Source organism: Lynx rufus, unplaced genomic scaffold (genome assembly GCF_022079265.1).
Source record: "Lynx rufus isolate CCGP_SWC_20201006 ecotype Redwood Valley unplaced genomic scaffold, mLynRuf1.p SCAF_4, whole genome shotgun sequence".
Taxonomy (NCBI): Eukaryota; Metazoa; Chordata; class Mammalia; order Carnivora; family Felidae; genus Lynx; species Lynx rufus.
Window position 1 is genome coordinate 164,126,582 of NW_025814856.1, and position 23,589 is coordinate 164,150,170.

The 23,589-nt window shown below is 59.1% G+C and overlaps 2 protein-coding genes across 5 annotated transcripts; both read left to right on the top strand.

Moving 5' to 3' along the window:
- Nucleotides 1–549: 549 nt before the first annotated feature.
- On the top strand, nucleotides 550–16,571 carry ABCB8 (ATP binding cassette subfamily B member 8). 2 transcript variants are annotated; one of them, XM_047096632.1, is made up of 16 exons: nucleotides 550–716; nucleotides 4,629–4,941; nucleotides 5,310–5,465; nucleotides 5,543–5,637; nucleotides 5,771–5,876; nucleotides 6,677–6,838; nucleotides 6,938–7,023; nucleotides 7,139–7,236; nucleotides 7,524–7,629; nucleotides 10,643–10,676; nucleotides 10,878–11,014; nucleotides 11,177–11,271; nucleotides 11,449–11,582; nucleotides 12,366–12,513; nucleotides 13,873–14,123; nucleotides 14,757–16,571. In XM_047096632.1, exons 1-16 carry the CDS (start codon nucleotides 622–624, stop codon nucleotides 14,880–14,882), a joined length of 2,142 nt encoding a protein of 713 aa, XP_046952588.1. In that variant the 5' UTR covers nucleotides 550–621; the 3' UTR covers nucleotides 14,883–16,571. The 2 variants fall into 2 exon arrangements, with proteins under 2 accessions (XP_046952588.1, XP_046952589.1); XM_047096633.1 differs by lacking the exon at nucleotides 4,629–4,941 and having other exon boundaries at nucleotides 573–716.
- Nucleotides 16,572–19,096: 2,525 nt separating this feature from the next.
- On the top strand, nucleotides 19,097–23,030 carry ASIC3 (acid sensing ion channel subunit 3). Of its 3 annotated transcripts, none has more exons than XM_047095290.1 (11): nucleotides 19,097–19,684; nucleotides 20,424–20,574; nucleotides 20,818–20,945; nucleotides 21,102–21,303; nucleotides 21,397–21,453; nucleotides 21,555–21,702; nucleotides 22,005–22,096; nucleotides 22,243–22,322; nucleotides 22,420–22,491; nucleotides 22,663–22,721; nucleotides 22,831–23,030. In XM_047095290.1, exons 1-11 carry the CDS (start codon nucleotides 19,151–19,153, stop codon nucleotides 22,964–22,966), a joined length of 1,659 nt encoding a protein of 552 aa, XP_046951246.1. In that variant the 5' UTR covers nucleotides 19,097–19,150; the 3' UTR covers nucleotides 22,967–23,030. The 3 variants fall into 3 exon arrangements, with proteins under 3 accessions (XP_046951246.1, XP_046951248.1, XP_046951247.1); XM_047095292.1 differs by having other exon boundaries at nucleotides 22,854–23,004; XM_047095291.1 differs by lacking the exon at nucleotides 22,663–22,721 and having other exon boundaries at nucleotides 22,854–23,030.
- The last annotated feature ends 559 nt before the right edge of the window (nucleotides 23,031–23,589 follow it).

Here is a 23,589-nt window from a genome sequence, read left to right on the forward strand (position 1 = left end):
GTTGAAAAAAAAAAATTAAAAAAAAAAAAGAATCACCAGGATAATTTTTTTCCCAAATACACGTGGCTGCCATCCCTGGCGCTCTGATCTGTCTGGGAGAAAGGGATGCATCACATGGAACGCGCACATGTTTTGAAAAAATTCCCCAGGCCCCTTTGGGTCCCTTCGTCCCCTAGGACCAACACTCTATACTCCTTAGAAGTCCTGGGACATCTAGAGTCCGCCGGCAGCACCCATAGACCAGCAACCCCGAGGTCCCGGGTAACGCTGGCGCGTTACTATGGATAACCCCCGCGGTGGAGGGTCGCACGAAGCACACGCTGCTAAAGTCACCCCAGGGCTGGCCCGGGCAGTAGGCGGAAAGCAATGCCCCACTTGCTCGGCCCCGCCCACAGCCGGGGGCGGGCGGATAGTCGGCTCTGTCCAATCACACTTCCGGAAGGAGAAGGACCGAAAAGGCTTTCTTCAATCACAGCTTGCGACGAGATTGATGCGTCTTTCCGCCAATCGTCGCCGAGGCGCGAGGGGGTTGTCGGGATGGGGGCCGGCGCCAACATGGAGCCCTCAATGGGATGAGGGTGAAGCTGCCGTTGCCGGCTGCTCCTGTGTTCACGTCCCATCATGTTGGTGCACTTATTTCGGGTCGGAATTCGGGGTGGCCCTGTCCCAGGCAGGCTGATACTACCCCTCCGCTTCCAGACATTCGCGGCCGTCAGGTAAAAAGTGACAAACCTACTGGGAGCGCGGGCCGTTGACCGGCTGGCGGGGCGTGGGGCCTGCCGGGACATGGAGTCCCGGGCTCGCGCGAGGCCTGCTGGAAGTTGTAGGCCGGCCCGGGGGTAGAATGTCACTCCCCAGGGATTGGCTTCAGTTATTTATAGCGAGTACCTAGGTGCCCGCAGGAGACTCGGCCCGTCTGTATCCGCCTGTGGGCTGCGCGGAGGGAACGCTCTAGGTCGGTGACCACACCGGGTCCGTGCTTCCCACCAGAGGGCGCCAGGTGTCGAGCCTGGGTGCTGTTCCTGCCCCCTCCCTGTCCTCTTTCTTGGAATTGGTCTGGCAATTTGGACAAAAACTGTTAGTGTCCAGAGACATTTAGTGTTGGTGTTGCTCCCAAGATTCAATATGAGCTGAACAGAAATTGTTCCTAGATCTGGATGTTTTCAGCAGAGATTAAAAAAAAAAAAAATCTAGAAACACGTACATGTGTGTTTTTGTGTGTTTACACACGTTGGTCCTGAGAGAGAGAGGCAGGTAGGAAACCAACGTGGACCCTGAAACTGCAACTCCAGTGTAACTGCTTTTGAGAAGGGACGGATTCCTTTCTGATCCTGGAGTGAATAACCTGTGGGCCAGGAAGGCAGCAGATTGGCAGGGGTGAGCTGATAGGGACTTGTGTCATTTTGAAAGCCCATCTGATTGAAAGAGGAGAAGAGCTGGGCCAAGCTGGAGCTAGAAGTACCGTTGCTGGGAAGCAATTTGCCAGTTCTTGGCAGTGACCAAGCCTTGCTTAGAGTCTTAGTTTGGAGGAGATGAGAGAAGCTGGAAAGTAACCATGGTAAATTATTAAAATGCTTGAAACACTCCTTAGGAAGAGAGTAAGGGTGTTGATATCATTTAAACCAGAGAGAAACCCGGAGAGAAACCTCAGATAATATGCAAGTATTTGTGTACCCACGAGTGCAATGTCTTTCAAATGTGCAAGTCACAACACAGTAGATCAGAAAATGAACGTAGTGCGTAGGATCATGTAAACGTGAATGTAATAGAGAGTGCCTAGTGAGCATGTGACTCTTGATCTCACGGTCTGAGTTCAAGCCCCACGTTGAGTGTGGAGCCTACTTTTTAAAACAAGTGAATAGAATAGAATACCCGCTTTAACATTAGGGAGAGTATTGTTTTGTGAAGCATTTCAATTTTGTGTGACCTGTGTTTATTGTACTGGGTGGCAATTTACAACATACTTCTTACTGTAGGCCTCAGTAAGTCTACAACTTGCAAACAATGCAGTAACAGGACAGGTCAGATTTTTCCCTTCTGCATTTCTTTTTTTTTTTTTTTTTTTTAATGTTTTTATTTATTTTTGAGACAGAGACAGAGCATGAATGGGGGAGGGTCAGAGAGAGAGGGGACACAGAATCTGAAGCAGGCTCCAGGCTCTGAGCTGTCAGCACAGAGCCCGACGCGGGGCTCGAACTCACAGACCGTGAGATCATGACCTGAGCCGAAGTCGGACGCTTAACCGACTGAGCCACCCAGGCTCCCCTCCCTTCTGCATTTCTAACAAGGGCATGCACTCAACAAACATAACCATAACCGTTTGCTGAATATCTGTTATGTACAAGAACTCTGCTAAGTGCTGGGGGTGAATGTGGATAAGATAGAGCTTCCTGCCCTCGAGGAATATAAAGTCTCATGGGGAAATTGGACAATTACACTGGGCAGAAGGAAGATGAGCTTCTCTAAAATTTAGGGTAGACATAAAGTACACAGTGGAAAATGAGACATAAAAGCCAGGCATGTGGAATGGGGTGGAAGGAGGCATAACAGAGAGGACCCGGGCCTCCTTGAAACAAGGGAAAAATTAGGTGGAGTCTGCAGTTGGGAGCATCTGAGAACACAAAAGACCATCCGAATAAAGAAAAACCTCATTCTATTTATTCCTTTTTTTTTTTTAATGTTTATTTATTTTGAGAGAGCGAGTGAATGCGTGCAAGCAGGGGAGGGGCAGAGAGAGGAGAGAAAATCCCAGTGCAGAGCTCAATGTCATGAACTGTGAGATTATGCATGACTTGAACTGTAATTACGAGTGGAATGCTTAACCCACTGAGCCACCCAAGTGACCCTTTTTGTGTTGTTGGGTTTTTTTTTTGTAATGTTTATTTATTTATTTTGAGAGAGAGATTGTACGAGGGGCAGAGAGAGAATCCCAAGCAGGTTCCACGCTGTCAGCGCAGAGCCTGATGCAGGGCTTGATCTCACGAACCATGAGATCATAACCTGAGCCAAAATCAAAGGCCAGACGCTTAACTGACTGAGCCACCTAGGCGTCCCCGTATTCGTTTTTAAAAGCCTCTCCCCATCGATAACCTCATTTGAATCTTTGAACATCCCACCATTTACTCTTGGCCAAATAACTTCTGCTTGTAACAGGGTCCCCGTAGCCAGGCTTGCCCTTCTCCAGCCTTCTCCCCTCTGCTGTGATCTTTAAGATGCAGATTTGATTATGTCATACCTCAGCCTAAAAGCCACGAATGGTCCTCATTGCCCTCTAAAGTCCAGCTGTCCTATAAAAACTTCGATGCCTGTCCTGCCCATGTCTCCTCTCCCTTGTATTTCAGGTTCCAGCTCTTCCTTCTTTCGTACCTGCACATGTCCCAAACACGCTCCCTGCTGCCTACAGCTCTCCCCCACTTTATCCCCACCACCTTCACTTAGCCAGCTCCTTCCCCTTCTCCCTCGGGTCTGGTCAGGAAGGCCTCTCCTGATGCCCTCACACAGGGAATTCGTGGTCTGTGCTCTGAGCACCTGCCGTTCCCCTTTTCACACTCAGCAAGCTTTGTCATTAGCTGTTAGTCCTTCCCACCGTGAGGGTAGTTACATGGTCTGTTCTGTTTACCTCTTGTTCCCCGTGCCTCACAGCAGAGTGTGGGCACGCAGTAGGCTCTCTACCCGACATCACCGCGTATCGATGCAGAAACCGCAGACCAGAGAAGGTGATTTGGGCCGGTCTGAGATGACGAGATACATTATTTGGATTGTTAATTTCTTTTTTCTCCCTCAGTTGATAGAGAGGGAGTGTGTCACCGTTTTTCTCCATACACTGCCACATAAGCACTCGGGGCCTGGGAGGAGTCTGGGTGTTGGGGTGCAATGAACAGTGACCAGGGGTCAGAAGACACGGGGCCGGTCCAGGCCCTGCCACACCCAGCCTTGGGCACAGCACACGTGGCAGACTAGAACAAGCCTGGATTCTCGAGTCACACAGCAGGGTTCCCCTCTTGTCCAGGTTCTGCTGCTTGGGGACAAATTATTCCAGCTCTCTCAGTCCCCGTGACATTCTCTTCCATCAAGTGAGAATAAGGGCGTCTCCCTCCCAGAGAAGGGAGGATCAAACACAGCCGGACCATTGACTGGCAACATGGGGACCACGTGAGCCAGGCATCGCCACTGCAAGCCAGCCCAGTGCCGGGTGTGGCCCGGGGGCACTCTCCTCTTGCCTCTCTGAACCAGACTCACTTAGGACCTCTGCTTCCTCAGCTGTAAAAGGAGTGCCTGCAGACTAGCTGCCGTCCAAAGTGATGTCCCATGATCAGAAAGCACGTGGGTTGGAGATGGCCCCTGTCCAGAGGGGTCCCTGGAGGCTGAGGGGGCCCAGCTGTCTGATGGCACGGCGAGAGGACCTTTCCGACTTGGTTACCGACTATTGTCTTGCTCCTCAGCGACTTGGCCTCAATGTGTTTCTCTTAGAAACTGAGGTGCTAAAGAACAGCCCTGGGAGGGGTCGCATAGGACCCTACGAAGGAAGAAATGCTGTCCAGAGGCCTCAGCCCAGAGCCGGCCTGATTGATTGCTCCCTTGAAGTTCACTCGGGGCCGTGAGCCATCGATGCCATTGTCTCCCTGCAGGTGCTCTGATGGCCGCCACGGCTCCTACCTCCTCAGGGCTGTGGCCCAGCTGCGCTCCCAGCTCCGGGCTCGCCTCCTTCGAGCGCCTCCAGCTCCCAGCCAAAGACCCTCTGCCTGGCGCTGGGTCGGGGGCATCCTTCTGGGCCCCGTGCTGTTGAGTAAGTGCCCCCGCCTCTGCCTTGTGGCGCTGTGTGAGGCAGAAGAGGCCCCTCCTGCCTGCTCCAGACCTTGTGTCGGGGATTCCCGCTTTAACTGGAAGCTCTTCTGGCAATTTCTGCGCCCCCACCTGCTGGTCCTGGCGGCAGCCATCGTGGTGAGATGCCCCTCCCCTTTCGCCCACACCAGGGACAGGGAAGGACCCAGCCAGGGGTTTGCAGAAGCGCCAGCCGGAGCTGCACAGGGGCAGCTTGTCTGCCTCACCAAGTCTCAGGATAGACCTCAGGAAGCAGCAAGGGCTGGCTGCCTTAGGGACTGGAAGCCAAGGGATGCCAGGCGATCCCGCACAGGGCAGCTGGGTGTGCAGGGTACAGGAATCCCCAGGCTCTGGCAGCCTGGGCTGGAACTCGAAGAAGCACACAGTTAGCCAAACATGAACAGCTGCAGGAGAGGGAGGGCCAGGGTCAGGGCCAGGGATGGGGAAGAATATGGCCCCCTCTAAATGTCTGTCCCTCCCTCCCCAAGCTGGCACTGGGTGCGGCCCTGGTGAATGTGCAGATCCCCCTGCTCCTGGGCCAGCTGGTGGAGATTGTGGCCAAGTACACAAGGGACCATGTGGGCAGCTTCCTGACTGAGTCCCGGAATCTCAGCACCTACCTGCTCATCCTCTATGGCATTCAGGTACAACAGGAGGGAGGGCCTGGGGGCACCCAAAGGAGCCTCCTGGGCGCCCCTGAGTGCCCCGGCCTCTCTCCCAGGGCCTGCTGACCTTCGGGTACCTGGTATTGCTGTCCCGCATCGGCGAGCGCATGGCCGTGGACATGCGGAGGGCCCTCTTCAGCAACCTGCTTCGGTACTGCCAGTGCAGGGTGCGGGCAGGGGGAACTGCTGGCCCCAGAGGTCTGGACAAATGTAGGGGCAGGGTCTTGTCCTCAACTAATGTCTCCTCTTCTTCCCAACCTACTGTACCCTTGACCTACCACCAGACAAGATATTGCTTTCTTCGATGCTAAAAAGACAGGGCAGCTGGTGAGCCGACTGACAGCTGATGTGCAAGAGTTTAAATCATCTTTCAAACTCGTCATCTCCCAGGTCAGTTCCCCAGGCCCCCCTGTGTGTATACACATACACACACACACACACACACACACACACACACACACACACACACCAGTGTAGACACATCAGGCCAGCCCCACCGCCTTGCTGTTGGGCTCTGAGCCTAGGCTCGCACCAAGTGAGAAGCCTGCTGTCTGGTGAGGGTGTGGATGAGGGAGTGGGGAAGTTCACGGAAGGGAGGTACTGTGGTATCGTCCAAGGTCAGGACAGTCTGTTTCGCTCCTGTTCTGAAATTCTACCTCCCCGGAAAACCTTCCCAAGGACTCAGACAAGAGCCTTTCTTGGACCAGCTTGCCAAGAGCAAAATTACCCTGGCCTGCCTTACCCCCAGAACGCCTGGCATGCTGACAAGTGTTAACGAGAACGAGTAAAGGCTTTTTACTGCATTACTGATGTCCTGTTCTCATCCACCCACATGGTCACTGTGGCTGCTGGGTCATGCCTCACACTGGCCCATAGCAGTCCCTGGGTGACGTTCCTGCTCAATTCTTTTTTTTTCAGTTCCTAAAGCAAAAGCCAAAGCAAATTGGGATTTGTCTGGGGGAACGAGGCTGTGGTCCATAGACATTCTCACCCAGGCCTTTCGTGCCTGCTAGGAGAGAAAGGGTCATGCTTTATGACTGGGTGGACTGCCAGTTGGCCTTCCAGGGTCAGACTCATGGCCTTGGCCTTGGGAAGCGGCCTGGGCCGCTGTAGCCAGTGGACCCTTGGTGAAGTCCCCGTGTCGTGGTGCTGATGCCAAACAGCCTTCCTGCGTCCCTTCTCTCCCCCAGGGACTGCGAAGCTGCACCCAGGTGGCTGGCTGCCTGGTGTCCCTGTCTATGCTGTCCCCCCGCCTCACGCTGCTGCTGATGGTGGCCACACCCATTCTTATGGGAGTTGGCACCCTAATGGGCTCAGCTCTCCGAAAGTTGTCTCGCCAGTGTCAGGAGCAGGTACCAGCATTCCTGCCATCCTTGCTTTCCCCGTTTCTGTCTGCCCCGCCATTCCTCCCCGTCCCCAAGCCAGCCGCCTACTTCCTGGACTCCTTGCAGATTGCAAGGGCGACAGGCGTAGCAGATGAGGCCCTGGGCAACGTTCGGACCGTGCGGGCCTTCGCCATGGAGCATCGGGAAGAGGAGTGAGTCCCAGACGGAGAGGAGCATGAAGCAGGGAGGACTCCCTGAATGCACCCCAGCAGCCCTGCACCCCAGCCCGGCTGCTTCCTGACAGCCGGGCTTGGCCTCTCTCCCCAGACGCTACGGAGCAGAGCTGGAGGGGTCCCGCTGTAAGGCAGAGGAGCTGGGCAGGGGCATCGCCTTGTTCCAGGGGCTCTCCAACATTGCCTTCAACTGTGAGTGAGCAAGTCCCCACCCGGGGTGTGGGCGCGCCCCGTCACGGCTGGGGATGAGCGTGGAGCAGTGAAGGGCAGGTCCCAGCCACGCAGGGGAGGGGCGGCTCTCCACCTGCTTGATGTCCTTCAGACATCTGTAGGAGTGCCAGGTGCATGAGCTCCACCACCACACATGCACACGTGCGCACACACACACACACACACACACACACTCGTTTACACACGAAACAGGTAGACGCTATTCCAGGCAGACGCCTTCCTGACCGTCTGTCCCTTTCCACACGCAGGCATGGTCTTAGGCACTCTGTTTATTGGGGGCTCCCTCGTGGCTGGACAGGAGCTGACAGGGGGAGACCTCATGTCCTTCCTGGTGGCCTCCCAGACGGTGCAGAGGTGAGTGTGAGGCTGTCCCCGTCCTGCAGGAACCCTGCTGAGTGGAGGGACAGGGGGTGGTGGCCCGCCCCGGGGGCTGGCTGGGGAGAGTGCCCCCGTGCCATCCATGAGCACCCTGTAACCTGATTCACTGTCCGTACGCTCAGGAACGCAGCTGACATCTTCGGCCGCCTAAACGGCTCCGAAATTTCCGAGACAGCTTCTTAAAAAATTGGTCATTATAGCAAAACATACGTAATGTCAAATTTACCATCTTAACTGTTTGTAAGCATAGAGTTTGTGCATCCGTTACCACCATCCGTCTCCCGTCCTTTGTGCTGCAGCACTGAAACCGCCTGTTAAATGATGAGCCCCCACAACCCCTTCCCTCAGCCCCTGACAACCTCCACGTCTGTGATTTGCCCACTTTGGGTGCCTCACGTAAGTGAGATTGCACAACGTTTGTCCTTTCGTGACGGGCCTGTCTCACTCAGCATAATATCTTCCAGGTTCGTCCATAGCGTAGCCTGTGTCAGTTTCCTTCCTTTTTAAGGCCGAGTGAGATTCCACGTATGGATAGACCGTCTTTGACATGCTCTTTACGAGCTCGCCTGCCATCCTCTCTGACATTCCCAGGGCTGAGCGGCTCAGCCTGTCCCCTGCCCTTCCCAGCCTGGAGCTCACTGTGTTTGTTGTTCTGCGATCTACCTGCCCCACTGGACCTGTCTGCCCGGACCTCTCGGCTCCCTTTGCTCAAAACCCCCAAGGCCTCCCCTTTCCTTTCTCTTCTGAGCTAAATGCTAGCAGTTCCTGCTGCAGTTTCTCATCATCTCCCCCCACACCACATATGTGAGAGCACGTAAAGTATAAGTAGATGTCGTGATGAATAACAGGAGCAAATATGCTGTAATAAATCATTGAAGAGCAGAGACCCGAATTACTGTCAAGCACGTCAAGAGAACAGACTCTCACCCCAAACACCCCTCTGTGCCCCTTCCCCATTGCTTCCGACACCCGTGGCCAGGCTCTGCATCGTGTCTTACTGCCTGTTTCTTACAGCGCCCCTCGTCATCAGCCTTGTTATTGTCCCAGGCAGACTGGAGCCAGTCCGAAGATGGGTTGGTAGAAAGGACTCCCATCCTTGGCCCCATTTGTGTCTGGTGCTCCCGTACCTGGGCCCGTTCACACCTTCTCTGAAGTTCAGACCCTGGGTGGCCTCATCCCTCCTCCAGCCTGGGAACTGTTGCCTGGTAGCCTGGGGACCGAGAGGACTGTTGTAGAGGTGGGACTTGGCACAGACCCCAAGCTGGGCCCTGGCCTCGTGCTCTGGTCCTGAGGAGCCCGATAAACCCGCCTGGTTCCACGCACACAGTCATCATATGGCCCTCCACAGGCAGTGATGGGAAGGTCTCCCTTTCCCTACACCTCCCGAGTCTGGCCCTCCTCCATCAGGCTCCCCTTCGTCTGGGCCCCCACTTCCCTTTGTGGCCTGAGTTCCGACCCTTTCCTTTCCTCCCCACAGCATGGGCTAGCCAGTTAGCAGAGCTTTCTTACAAACAGAAAAGCCTAGGAAGTTCATCTATGCTGTCTCTCTCTCTGGCTGCTACACGGAGCTGCTCCCACAGCCACGGGCCTTAGGACTATCCTTTGTGGGGGGCCCTCCCCACGTGGAGATCCTTCACCACCCACCTTGGAGGAATTCGATCTATTTAGGAGGCTGATGTATTTCCTCCTGGGGTCCAGCAGGGCAAGGGAGGGGAGGGAGGCAGCCTCAATCTTTAGACCCCATCCTAGGTGTTCTTTTTGTGGCACTGGGTCTCTGGAGGAGACGGAGAGGTACCCAGACAGACCACAGTCAGGGCCAGGCCGCCTGGTCTACATCCAGGTCTGGCCTCACCGGGAATGGGCCGCCCAGCCCCGCCAGGGCTCTCAGGGCTGCCTCCTGAGCTGTCTCTGAGAGCAAGGTCATCGCGCACCAACGAGTCACATACATCTGCTTTTTGGTTGCTGCCGGGCACCTCCGCCAGGCCCTAATGGCCTCCAGATCTCTTGTGGAGGATGTTCTCCCTTGTCGTCCACAGATAACTCACTGTCCTGGCTCTTCCTTGCTCGGTGCCTCTCCACTCACTCCGTCCGGCAAATGCCAGTAACTCTCTGAGCCTGCCAGAACCATTTCCTTGCAGGCCCCTCCCCTCCTCACCCCTGGCGCTAGAAGAAGTGACTTTCCCGTTCAAGGCACTCAGTCTTTTCCACTTCAAGGACCCACATGCACACTCACAGACACGCGCACTGTCGCGGACTGGCCAGCCCGGTCAGGGGCCGGTGACTGAGAAGCATGACTCTCCATCTTCCAGCAGCCGACAGCCTTGCACGGCAGAGGAGGTGACCCCCCTGGACAGAGACACACTCGCACCATGCCTTACACAGGGCAAGCCCGCGCTAGCGTCTCTATGGAACTTTGTTTTGGGGCCCATCCCCCACCCCTCACGTGCTCCAGGGTCTTCGAGTTCCTTCTTTCTCTGAAAGGATTAACATCCATTTTCCACCTTAATTAGCCCTTGCTCCCCCAGGAGTCCACCGCACTAGAGCTGACCTTGCCCCGTGGGCCTCGTGGCCCCGACCTGTTCACGGTGCTGGCGCTCTCCCTCGTGTTGTTGGTGCAGGCAGGCAGCGCAGAGCCCAGCTCCCCCGAGCCCCGTGCCTGCTTCCTGCGCCCATCTCCCCGGAGCCCCCCGGGCCTGAGGTGGCAGACAGTTGTCAGCTTCATCTGGCCAAGGAGAGAACAAGGAGATAACGTGGTTCCAAGGAGAAGCGACCTGCCAGTGAACTATCTGGTGCTGCTGGATCCCAGGGCTCCTGCTGTCCCAGATTTCAGGAACATCCTCTGTGTTCGCCTCCAGGCTGCCCGTTTCCTAGCCTCACGCGCCACGTCCTCTCCGCCCCCATGCAGCTGAGACCCATACCCTTCCCTCTGGCACCAGCCTTCTCTGGGGCTCCTGTCCCCACTCTTTGAATCTTTCTCTCCTCCTCACAGGTCCATGGCCAACCTCTCTGTCCTGTTCGGCCAGGTGAGTGGCAGTCAGGGGGCGGGCCCCGTGGTGTGGACATCGGATCTGGGCCGGAGTCCTGTCAGCAACCAGCATCACCTGTGTGCTGCAGGAACCAGGTGTCAGGTGGAGGGGGGTGTCAGGAGATGGGGCTGCACTGCCAGCCTTGCCCTCAGACCCCACCCCTCCCTCACCTCGGACTTTAATTAACCCCCTCCCCAGGTGGTGCGGGGGCTCAGTGCGGGTGCCCGGGTGTTTGAGTACATGACTCTGAGCCCGTGCATTCCGCTGGCTGGGGGCTGCTGCATCCCCAGAGAGCACCTGCGCGGGGCCGTCACGTTCCACAACGTCTGCTTCAGGTCAGCGGCGTCGGCGGGTGGGCACGGGGGCGTGAGGCCCTGTGGGTCCGTGTCTCCCTCTAAACGAGCCCCGCCTCGGGGTACAGTGAGACTCGAGCAGGGGCCAGGGCAGAAAGGGGCCAGGACCTGGTCTAACTAAGGATCTCCGTTGGCTCCTTCCAGTTACCCCTGCCGCCCCGGCTTCCAGGTGCTCGAAGACTTCAGCCTCACGCTGCCCCCTGGCAAGATCGTGGCCCTCGTGGGCCAGTCCGGCGGAGGTGAGAGGAACCCCCCGCCCTCCCACCCTAGGACCTTCCTTCCTACGGTAACCACTCAGAGTGGGGTGGGAGGAGGGGCCCCTTCACCTGTCACCGGGGGTCCCTCTTTCCTGGCAGAGCCTCCAGAAACCGTGCCGCCTCCCTGACCGCCCCGTGCCCCCAACCCCAATTCCCCAGGAAAGACCACGGTGGCTTCCCTGCTCGAGCGCTTCTACGACCCCACGGCCGGCGTAGTGACCCTGGATGGGCGGGACCTGCGAACCCTCGATCCCTCCTGGCTCCGAGGCCAGGTCATCGGCTTCATCAGCCAGGTGGGAAGCGTGTCTCCGACTTGCAGACGCCGTCTGTCTTTTCTCGCGGTCCTTACTGCACCTGGGCCTTTCCCCTTCTTCCTCCCTCCCGCCCACTTCACCCCTGCTCTCTTTGTGGGGCGGGAGTAGGGGGCTGAGGCCGTCCTGACTGGCTCCCCAGCGGTCATGGGATCTGGGGCTTGCCCTCCCCGGCCCGCCGCAGCTCTGCCCTTGCCTCCCCGGGGCAGGAACTCTGCTCCTCCCTTACTGTCATCCAACCAGGTGCAGTGGGACCCTATTTTAGGACCCCTGGGTCCTCTGAAAAATGTGTGGTGTTCAGAAGGTCTAGAGACCCCTGCCCCTGACTAAGCAAGCCCCCGCGGCCCCACCCTGAAGCCCTCGGCCCCACTTCTTTCCTTCTGTGTGAGGCGGTGCCCCCCAGCGAGGGTCCACCCTCCTCCCGTGATTGGATAAAGAGGGCACCCGCACCAACCCACCACTGCAGAGAAAGCTAGAATGAACACCCCCTTCTTCCCCATCTCTCCCAAGAAGAGAGGCTTTGCCAGGCCAGCTGGCCCAGCCACCTCCCCATCCCACTCCTGAGGGACCCTGTGCCCTGCAGGGAGCTCGGCCTCTCCCCACTTTGACGGATCTCTCTTTTCTTATTGGACTTGTAACTTTGAATTGCCCCTACCTGCCTTGCAAGAGGCCAGTTCCGGTGTGGCCAAAATCGCCTTTTTGCCCCCCTCCGGGGTTTGGGGCAAAGTCAGAATGTCCCATGTGGACCCACCCCGCCACCCGCAGGAGCCAGTCCTGTTCGGAACGACGATCATGGAGAACATCCGTTTTGGGAAGCTGGGTGCCTCGGATGAAGAGGTTTACGCAGCTGCCCGGGAGGCCAATGCCCACGAGTTCATCACCAGCTTCCCCGAGGGCTACAACACCATAGTCGGTGAGTCCCGGGGACAGTGTTCTGCTTGGATCTGCCAGGCCTGCGTGAACATGCCACAGGGACACAGGCCTGGCATCAGGGAAGGCTAGGTCCGTGGCCGAGGGGGGCAGACACAGGTCTGTGGTTCAACCACACGCAGGCTGCAGAGACGGGGATGCCTCAGAAAGTGTAGGCGCAGGACCCGGCCAGGGACACTTGCAAGGGGTCTGTGGTGTCAGGGACCTTCAGAGCTTCCCAGCGGCCTCCACGTCCTAAGACGGGACCAGAAGCACTGGACCGCTAATCTTCTCGTAATTCCTTGTGCTTCAGGCTCCTGTTTCATTCCTGCCCTTTTGTTCCTTAATTTAAAAGCGTTTCCGTCTAGTTACCCACAGGGATTGATGTGACTGAACAGGTCTCCCTTCTGACCTACCCAGAGAAGGGCTTTCGTGGTTCTGGGACGTTGCAGTGTTGCGGCCTCACACTAGAATATTCACATCGCGGCTCGCGGCTTTGTGCATTCACAAAGCGGTCGTTTTTTCAACCTCTGGGGCCATGTTTATCACCCCCAGTCCTTGGCTGTGTTGCAGAATGTTCTGGCACGTCTCAAGGTGTAGGCATATCTGGGGTTCTTGGCGCATCTTGAAACTTAGGCCTCAGTCTGGCTGAGCTTCAGGGGTGGTACCACCCCTGTCTATAGCCATCATCCACTCTCTATCACTGATCCAGCCCATTCTGGTCACCACCCAGAGTCCACACTCCCCCGACTGGAGGTGCTGTGCCCACACCTCTCGAGAGGCACCTTCCTTGTACCTCTGACCCCAGCACACTAGCAGGCTCATCTGGGGCTTTAGTCTGCCCTTGCGGACCTCTGACCACCGTCCCCATGGTGCTGTTCTTCACTCCCAGGCTGCCCCCTCTGCTGTTTTCCTGTGAGCATGGTAGACCCCAAGTGGGATCTTCCCAGAATGCCCCATGGCAGGCCGTCACTACACTCCAGGGCCCACATCTGGGTCGTGGACGTCCCCAGGGTGGCGGAGACCCAGCAGGCCAGGAGAAGGCAGCTGGAGCCACAGGCCCAGGCATGGCTCTGAGACCCCACCCCGGTGTGGGAGGGGCACCGGGTGTCTCCAGGGTGCACTGAATCCCGAGTGTGCGCCCCTCCTGCTGTCTGGTGTGAGTGCACGTGTGCGTTTGCACAGGGTTATGGGATCAGGATGCTGACCCATCCGAGGCAGGCGAATGTGCATGGTGCAAGGTGGTGAGCCTGAGGGACCAGATGGAAAGTTCCAGACGGCCCAGGTGCCCCTTTGTAGGGCCGCCCCCAAGTGCAGAGCTGAAGATCGCTTCAAGGCCCTGCCCTGTCCCCTTCCTCTCCAGGTGAGCGGGGTGCAACCCTGTCTGGTGGCCAGAAGCAGCGCCTAGCCATTGCCCGTGCCCTCATCAAGCAGCCCACGGTGCTGATCCTGGACGAGGCAACCAGCGCACTAGACTCAGAGTCCGAGCGGGTCGTGCAGGAGGCCCTGGACCGTGCCAGCACTGGCCGCACGGTGTTGGTCATCGCACACCGGCTCAGCACCGTGCGTGGGGCCCACCACATCGTCGTCATGGCCCACGGCCAAGTCTGTGAGGTCAGCTGGGGGCCAGTCAGTGGGTTGGGACAGTTTCAGCCGTGGACGCAGTGGAAAGAGTGGCTCAGCTGTGAGGGTCTGGCCTGGCCCTGGGAGCCTGGGGCGTATTCTGGAACCAACACCCTGTGTGGATTCAGGAATTCTTGCCCTGGCCTCCCAGGGCCCGTTTCTTCCACTGTCCCGTGGGGTAGTAGAACTACCTCATGACTCCCAGAACCGAAGGGAAGGGACTCAGAGAGAAGTGTGGAGCGCTAGGGAGAAGGGGCCTAGGGGCTGAGGTATAGCAGAGGCAGCACCAGGGACCCTGGAGAGGGGCTGGCCAGGAGCTGTTCTCCACAGGCTGGTCTGCAGCAAGGCCGGGAGGCTGCATGAGGCCCAGCCCCCAGCTCCCAGCTGCTCACTCAAGTGAAAGCTGGAGTCTCTGGGTTCCATAAGGGAGATGTTCTTCCAAAACCCAGCTAAGCAGGGAGACGGCGCTAGCGAGTTCAAACGTGCCGGTGCTCTGGGGTCATAGTGTCTCCAGGAGGGACGATGGCTGAGAGGACAGTGAGCTCGATGGCTGATAAGAAGCCAGCCCTCCTAGGGCTGTGAACTGGGTTGGGGTGACCATCTGCCCCTCCTTCCTCTCTCCAGGTGGGAACCCATGAAGAGCTCCTAAAGAAGGGTGGGCTCTATGCGGAGCTCATCCGGAGACAGGCCCTGGATGTCCCAGCTCCCGAGATGCCCAGAGGCCCCAGGAGCCGCCACCCCAAGTCCTGAGAGCAGCTGTTTAAGGTCTGGTTGCCGCCGAGCATCGGCACCCAGGACTGGGGCTCGGCTCAGGGGAGCTCCCAGGGACCAAACACCCAGGAAGACCAGTGTGCTGGGGTGTGGGCTGCTGCTCCCCTGCTCACAGTGCAACCTGGGACTCTCGCTGAGCTGGAGGCAGGGAGGTCGGGACCACTCCCTCCGCCCCCCGCCCCCATTTCCCCCTCCTGCCTACCTCCCTCCTGCCAGAGCCATGAGTCATTAGGCTGCACAGAAGAGGCAGAGTCCCCAGCCCCCTGCTCTGTTCCCTCCCTCTGCCCAGATCCTCCCAGCCCCTCTCAGGAACCCTGCCAAGTATCCCCCTACCTGATAGCCTAAAGGCTTCCGGCCTCACCTCTGTACAAATCAGGGGTTCACACTGGGGTTCCCCATACCCGTGCCAGGACCTCACCGTCCTAGCCTGACTCCCCTCTCTCCTCCTTCCCAACTGCCTCTCTGAGCCCTGGGGGAAGGAGCCCGCCCCTTGGGCCAGCCCCTCGAACCCATAGTCCCCATCCTGAGAACAGCTTCTCCTCCTCCCTGCTCCGTGAATAATGGCCCTTTTTCTAGGTTTCATATCCCCCTCCCACTCCCGTCCAGCGGAACAAGTGCCCCACATGCCTCCAGCCCGTGGGAAGGGGGAGAAGGGGCAGGGCATGCCATGGTCTGTTCCTCAAGGAGCTTCCGGCTCACCAAGCCATCGCAGCCCTGCCCTGGCCCCGTGCACCTCGTCTCCGTCACCCTGTGAGATTGTGGACAGCCCCCTTACATGAGGACACCCAGCCCTGAAGGAGACTAAGGAGGAACCGACATACCCCAGGCTCCAGCCACAGGGGTCATATGGTGCTGGCGGTCACCAAACCTCTAGGGAGAAGTTGATACTTTGCCCCCAGGCTGACAAAACACAAAATCAGTTGGACAGGCAGTGCCCTGGGTCAGGGGCGGCAGCCGTGCGTAGGACCAGCAGAGCCCGCTGTAGCCGGAGGCCAGCCTGGAAGAAGCAGCAGCGGCTCAGGTGTGAGTGCAGAAGGCCCCGCAGCCTCTTCTGGGTGTGGCTTAGGAGCAGATGCTCCTCTGGGACAAAGCACCTGAAATGTCCCCAGGCCACAGCCACCCTGGTTTGATACCTGCTTCCTTACGGATCAGAGGTCACTGCGGGGGCGGCCACAGCCCAGGGGGGCAGCACGTGGGCTGGCTCTGGGTTGCTTTGCCGCTAAACGCCCACCCAGGAGGCACAGCCCAGAGCCAGCCTCCGCTCCCAGCCGGGTCCCCTCCCAGGGAGAGAGAGCAGACAAGCTCCTGCTCCCCCAGCCCCAGCCCCCCAGAGACCCCTCCTGACGCCAGACTCCGGTCTCTCCGGACCTCTTCAGGGCGGCCTCTCCAAATCCCAGCTCCCCCACCCCCCAACCCAGGGAAGTAGTGAGGTCTGTGGCGGGCCTTGAGCCGGAAGGTTGTGCGGTCGGCCTCACGCTCGCCATGTGGCCTCAGCCTCAACCTTGGCCTCGGCGACTGTTCAACGTGGGTCGTAAGCCTGGCGGTACCTCATCCTGAGTTTGTTATAAGAGTTGAAATGGGATGATCTGTGGTAAAGTACTTAAAACTCCCAGTGCCACAGCCTCGAGAGCTGGTCACGTGTACAATAAACTGTTGTTCACTCCCTGCTTCCAAGATCCGTGTATCATGTGCCGCACGCCTGCCATGGGCGTGAGGATGTCCCCGCCCCCCCGTGAAAGTCTTGTCGGGAGGACAGACAGGTGGACAGGTGACGACAGCACAGCGTGATCGTGGTCTGTTGGCGCACTGTGTTTCTTCCACTCACGGCCAGGAGCCCGCCAGTGTGAGCCCGGCGGCCTCAAGCGAAATAAGCTTCAGTAAACAAATTAGTGGAGGTAAACCTGTGTTCTCCCAGGCCTACCGTACAGCGTCTCCCCATTCCCGGTACACAGGCAGGTGAAAATTTACTTCACCAAATGCGGGGCTGGACACCAGGCCCTGGCCATCCTCCTTGGGGGGGGTGTCTGGGCTGACCCCACCCCTACCCCCCACCCCCAGCCCTCAGCCACCAGGCTCTCCTGCTGTCCTTTGTCCCCATGCCTTGGATCAGCACGACACATTTGGCCCACTGCAGGCCAGTAGGTACCAGCCTTTCGGACCGCCGCTCTACTTCCTGGAGGTGTCTGTCCGCTCCAGCTGCTGGGAGTCCTGCCCTGGCCGCCCCATCGTCTCCTCTGGGTCATCGGCAGCATCATCAGTCAAATGGACCAGCTCTGCCCTCTCACGGCTGGCATTGCCGTGCCATGCTGAGTACTGTGGCCCAGGGCACCCCAGCTGGGTCAGGGGCACTGTATCTCTTCCTTTAGAAAAGCCCCCCTGCAGGGGCACCCAGCTGGCTCCATGGGTAGAACATGTGACTTTTGATCTCAGCGTCATGAGTTCAAGCCCCATGTTAGGCACGGAGCCTACTTAAAAAAAAAAAAAGAAGAAGAGGGGCACCTGGCTGGCTCAATCAGTTAAGCGTCCAACTTCGGCTCAGGTCATGATCTCATGGTTTGTGAGTTCGAGCCCTGCATCGGGCTCTGTGCTGACAGCTCAGAGCCTGGAGCCTGCTCCGGTTTCTGTGACTCCCCCTCTCTGTGTGTCTCCCCTCCCCTGCTCACCCTTTCTCCCTCTCTCTCAGAAATAAATAAACATTTAAAAATTAAAAAACTGGGGCGCCTGGGCGGCGCAGTCGGTTAAGCGTCCGACTTCAGCCAGGTCACGATCTCGCGGTCCGTGAGTTCGAGCCCCGCGTCAGGCTCTGGGCTGATGGCTCGGAGCCTGGAGCCTGTTTCCGATTCTGTGTCTCCCTCTCTCTCTGCCCCTCCCCCGTTCATGCTCTGTCTCTCTCTGTCCCAAAAATAAATAAAAACGTGGAAAAAAAATTTCAAAAAAACAAAAACCCCGCCCGCCCACTCCTGCAAAACAGGCACACTGCCCACTATGATACAGGTGTGCAAAATGGTAGAATTCCCACAGTGGGGAGTTTTGTGATATCTACCAAAGTATCCATTCAGCTGCCTCTTGACCCAGCAGTTCCATTTCTGGGAATTTACAACCATGCAATGGTATTGAGAGCACCATTGTTTACAATGGAAGACTGGAAACCCCCAGTGTTCATCAATGGGAGTGTGTGTAGATAAAACTTGGTCCGCCCACATAGTGGAATAGAATGGATCCATTTAAAAAATGGGGAAGCGTTCCAGGTACGAGGTAATTCCAGTCTCCAGAATGTTTTTAAGGGAAAAAAAAAAGTGAAATTCTAGGGCACCCGTGTTCCCCCAGAGAGTGCCGCAGTCACTGTGGCAGAGGCCAGCCTCTCAGGAGGGCCTCGGCGTGGGGAAGTGGGAAGAGGACACTCAGACCACTCCGGGACTTGAGACCTGCAGAGACTCTGGCCACGCGGCGTAGGCTGCTGGGGGCTCGAATCTGCCGACGCCAAACTTCCCACCACTTTCCAGCCTGGTCAAGAGCCAACTCCTCTCTTTGTGAAGGAGCAAATTATCCCAAGTGAGGTTAGTGGGAAGGGAGGAGAGACAAAAGGAGGGAGGGACCGGGCCGAGGGTCAGCAACTGACCCTCCACCCAACCGCAAGGGCCGCAGCTGGGAACCTAGAGGGCCATTAAGGCACCCCCAGCCCCGACATCTCTCCAGACTCCCCTCAAGCCCTACCCGGGATTGCTGTGGTTTTCCGCTGGCGCCTCTGGCCTCCACAGCCACGCCCCTTCCCCCCAACACGCTGCACTAATGGCTCAGCCTGGGGCCCCAGGGACCTTCCCTGCCCCCCAGACTGCTCCGCGGGCCCCCTTGCCCCCTCACTGCTGAAACCCAATCCTCTGCGGCAGCCCTGGCTCCGCAGAGCAGCCTCCGGCAGAGCGGCCCCTGCCTCCCAAGTCGGCTGCGCCCTACCTGGCCTCTCCTGCCGAGCCCCCGGCCCAGCGCTGAGCCTAGTGGAGCCCCGGCTGGTTCCTTCGAGACAGCCGAGCCGAGCCGAACCTGCCCGGCCAGTGCCTTCCCGCTCCTTGGTTTGGGCCCCTCTCCCCGCTCTCCCCTCCCCTCTCCTTCCCTGCAGTGACCCCTGCCCGGCCCCCCAAATCCTCAGTCCCTCCCAGTCCTCGGACTGACCCTCTTTCCTCTCTCCAAGTCCCCGCAGCCTGATCGCCAATCCCCAGCCCTCTCAGCGTCCCCCACCCTGGACCTCAGCCATGAAGCCCCAGCCTGGGCCAGAGGAGGCCCGGCGGCCAGCTTCGGACATCCGCGTGTTCGCCAGCAGCTGCACGATGCACGGGCTGGGCCACGTCTTCGGCCCTGGGGGCCTGACGCCTCGCCGAGGGCTCTGGGCCGCAGCCGTGCTCCTGTCGCTGGCTGCCTTCCTCTACCAGGTGGCTGAGAGGGTGCGCTACTACGGGGAGTTCCACCATGAGACAGCCCTGGACGAGCGCGAAAGCCACCGGCTCACCTTCCCCGCCATCACCCTGTGCAACATCAACCCACTGCGCCGCTCGCGCCTCACGCCCAACGACCTGCACTGGGCCGGGCCCGCGCTGCTGGGCGTGGAGCCCGCTGAGCATGCCGCCTTCCTGCGTGCCCTGGGCCGGCCCCCCGCGCCCCCCGGCTTCATGCCCAGTCCCACCTTCGACGTGGCTCGACTGTACGCCAGGGCCGGACACGCCCTGGAGGAAATGCTGCTGGATTGCCGCTACCGAGGCTGGCCGTGCGGTCCCGAGAACTTCACCGTGGTGAGCTGGCTGCCGGCCCGGCCTACCAGGGACCCGGCCAGTCCCTGCCCAGGACCCGCAATTCCCCCAGCCTTGCTGGCCCAGGCTCCTCCTAAGCTAGGGGACCTTCACACCTGTGCCGGGGATCCTTTCCTTCCCAGCCGGGCGGCGGGCTCCACACCCCACCAGTGCCTTTCTGTCCAGCCCAGGAGACGGCCCTCCTTGGGGACCCCTGCCTGCCATTCGGCTGGACTGCAATGTACAAGGTCATGCCTTCCAGCACAGGGCACTCACTGGGGCTGGCTCTGGGCCCGAGCTCTGGTCTGTGGAGCCCCTGCCCCTGGGGCCTGGGGGAATCCAGTGGGGCCGTTCTAGAGCAGAACGCTCTCCTGCCTGGGGGAGTGGGCTTGTCTTCCTTCTGCCTCTCCGACATTCTGCCAGTCCTGGAGGAGGGCAACTGAGACCCACTTCCTTTCTTGCCATTCTCTGAAGACACACTTGTCCTACAGGCTGTGCCCTGGGCTGGGGGGCTGGGGGGCTGAGGAAGGGGGAGGAGGGGCTGCGGTGATGGGAGCCCACAAGGGTCCAACTAGCTGTGCTGGTGAGTGGGAGGGGCTGGGGGCACTGAGATGTGGGTTCCGTGTTCAAAGAGACCACATAGAGGATGGGGAGGGGAGAGGTCTCATGCTTGCCTGGGGGAAAGAGCTGGCCGGGCTCCTTGTCCCCTGGTGAGCTCTGTCCCCCGTCTGCTCACCCACAGATCTTCACCCGGATGGGTCAGTGCTACACCTTTAACTCCGGCGCGGATGGGGCAGAACTGCTCACCACTCCCAAGGGCGGCATGGGCAACGGGCTGGAAATCATGCTGGATGTGCAGCAGGATGAGTATCTGCCCGTGTGGAGGGACATGGGTATGGGGGCACCCGTGTCAGGCTGGAGGGGTGGCAGAGATGGTGTACAAAAGGCTCTGGGAAGGAGACGAGGCGCTAGGAAGGGCCCCAGAGGAGTACATCCTCTCCTGTGAAGTCGGTTGGGCGGGGGGGGGGGGGGGGGGGGGCGCGGGCAGGGTTGGCCCGTCACAGTCCTGGGGCGAGCCGTCTGCAGCAGGGGGGGCTCCTGGGACACAGGCGTCAGGGTCCCCCTTTCCCCTGCAGAGGAGACCCCGTTCGAGGTGGGGGTCCGAGTGCAGATCCACAGCCAGGAGGAGCCGCCCACCATCGACCAGCTGGGCTTCGGGGCAGCCCCCGGCTACCAGACCTTCGTGTCCTGCCAGCAACAGCGAGTATCCTCCCGGGTTTTTCCAACCCCCTCCTTCAGCCGCAACATCTCAGACCATCCCAGGGGCCTCCAGCCCTCGGCATGCCGTCTCGGTGACCACTCACATTGCACCTGGTCGCCCCACTTCTCCCCGAAGCCTCCTTAACCCGACCAACTACAGCTGAGCTTCCTGCCACCACCCTGGGGTGACTGCAGCTCCGCACCTCTGGACCCCGACTTTGAGCCGGAACCTTCTGGTCCCCTAGGTCCTCCCAGCCCCAGCCCAGGCCCCCAAGCCCCCTATAGTCTGATGGGGTGTCGCCTGGCCTGTGAGGCCCGCTATGTGGCGCGGAAGTGTGGCTGCCGAATGATGCATATGCCAGGTAAGGAGCTGGTGGGGGCGGAGGCGGGGGTCCAGGTACGGCGAAGGGGCCTGGGAGCTGCTCCTGAAGCGGTCTCCTCCCCCACCACGCCAGGCGGGGCGCCAGTGTGCAGCCCCCAGCAATACAAGGACTGCGCGGACCCGGCGCTGGGTAAGGGGCAGACCTCCCCCGCGTCCCCACCCCCGCTCGGCTCCGGCTCCCGGACTCGCCGGCCGGGTGGCCCTGACTCAGGTGACTGTGGTGGCCCTTAGACGCCATGCTGCGGAAGGACGCGTGCACCTGCCCCAACCCCTGTGCCAGCACGCGCTACGCCAAGGAGCTCTCCATGGTGCGGATCCCGAGCCGCGCCGCCGCCCGCTACCTGGCCCGGAAACACAACCGCAGCGAGGCCTACATCGTGTGAGTCGGGCCACCCGGGACCAGACGGGGCAGGGTGGGGGGAAGGGCGGGGGCACCCTCCCGCGGGCGAGCCTTCGTGCGCACACCAGGGTGCAAGCCCAGCTTGTACATCATCGCGGGGCTCCTGGGACTCTGGCCAAGCTGTTTAACCTTTGTGATAGCATCTTTTCCGCAAACGGGGCCGTGACACCCGTCCCGGGGCTCTTAAGAGGAGTCACAGACGGGAGATCGCGCACCTCTCTCCTGCCAGCAGCTATCACCTGGGGGTGTCCAGCGAGCTTTCTTGGCCTCTTTTCCTCCAGAGAGAACGTGCTCGTGCTGGACATCTTCTTTGAGGCCCTCAACTATGAGACCGTGGAGCAGAAAAAGGCCTATGAAGTGTCAGAACTGCTCGGTGTGTGTGTGTGTGTGTGTGTGTGTGTGTGTGTGTGTGTGCGCGCGCGCGCGCGCGCGCACGCGCGCATAGAGGTCATCCAGAAGTCTGGGGAGGTGTGGGCTTGGCAGGTGGCTGTGAGCTGATGGGCAACCTGGTCTCCACAGGTGACATTGGGGGCCAGATGGGGCTGTTCATCGGGGCCAGCCTGCTCACCATCCTTGAGATCCTGGACTACCTCTGTGAGGTGGGCCTGAGCCCCAGCTGGGGGAGGGGGAAGGAATCAGTGCATAAGATCCAGGAGAAGGTGTGTAATGGCCACTTCCCCCACTGCTTGCCCCCAGGTGTTCCAAGACAGGGTCCTGGGATACTTCTGGAACCGGAAGCACTCCCAAAGGCACTCTAGCACCAATCTGGTAACAAACGCTTCTTCCTTCGTTGCCATCTCCAATGTCTTCCCCTGAAGCCTAGAACACCATCCCTACCCAGCTGAGGAAAGAATGGTGGGGGAGGAGCGTGCAGTGACTTTGGCTGGTCCTGGGAGGGAGGACTCCTCTCCACCTCTGACCCTCTCCCTCCTCCCACAGCTTCAGGAAGGGCTGGGCAGCCATGGAACCCAAGTTCCCCACCTCAGCCTGGGCCCCAGGTAACAAGAAATGGCTCCCTATTTCAAGGGAGGAGGGGCAGGTCCAGTCTAGGGGGTGACACCGAGGTTCAGGAGGGGAGGGCAGTGGGAACAAGGCCTCCTGTCCCAGCGCAGTGGTCTGGGTCTCACCAGGCCCCCCACCCCTCCCTGTGCCGTCACCAAGACTCTGTCTGCCTCCCACCGCACCTGCTACCTCGTCACACGGCTCTAGACCTGGCATCTGTGTCTTCCGGGCTGCACCTTGACATCTTGGACTGGCCCAGCCTGCACATGTCTCTGCCCTCTTCACCCCAAATAAAGTTCTAGTGCGTCAGACTCAGCTGTTTCTCTCACAGCCAGACTAGTCAGGCTAAGGTCAGAGAAGACCTCCGCCCACCAACCTCCAGTGGACGGCGTCTGAGATGCAGGTGGGTCCCAGTCAACCACCACAAATCTCTCTGGGCGAAAAGAGTAGTGAGAGGGCGTCCTCCCGTTGCACCTCGGCATGAAGGAGTTTATCGAAATGACATCTCAGAGAGAAAGGAGCCCAAAGCCAGGTATCAAGGCAAAGAGGACTCAGCGGGAGGACAGTTATGTTCGCGGCACACAAGGGAATAGTTGAAGAAGGCTCTGACCCAGAGCCTGGCAAGAAGTGGGGGGCAGGGAGAGGACAGAGGGTGTGTAGCCACTTCCAAGAACACAAGCTGCTGTCCGCCTTAGATCATGACTCTTTTCTCACGTTTGGGACCAAGCACCAGCACGCCACCTGTCTCCATGGGAACTGCTCTGCGTCTCCAACCTTCCCAAAGAGCAGAAGGTCCCAGCTTGAGATGGTGGAGGGAGGCCTTCCCTTCCCACTCCTGCCAGGAAGAAGACATCCTGGCCCCAG

Bases quoted from the DNA above. Each gene is read 5' to 3' on its own strand.
- ABCB8 (XM_047096632.1), top strand. From the start codon at position 622: ATGTTGGTGCACTTATTTCGGGTCGGAATTCGGGGTGGCCCTGTCCCA. The intron at 5,466-5,542 runs GTACAACAGGAG...CCTCTCTCCCAG, and splicing joins TCATCCTCTATGGCATTCAG to GGCCTGCTGACCTTCGGGTA. The intron at 11,272-11,448 runs GTGAGAGGAACC...CCAATTCCCCAG, and splicing joins CGTGGGCCAGTCCGGCGGAG to GAAAGACCACGGTGGCTTCC.
- ASIC3 (XM_047095290.1), top strand. From the start codon at position 19,151: ATGAAGCCCCAGCCTGGGCCAGAGGAGGCCCGGCGGCCAGCTTCGGAC. The intron at 22,097-22,242 runs GTGTGTGTGTGT...TGGTCTCCACAG, and splicing joins TGAAGTGTCAGAACTGCTCG to GTGACATTGGGGGCCAGATG. The intron at 22,492-22,662 runs GTAACAAACGCT...CTCCTCCCACAG, and splicing joins GGCACTCTAGCACCAATCTG to CTTCAGGAAGGGCTGGGCAG.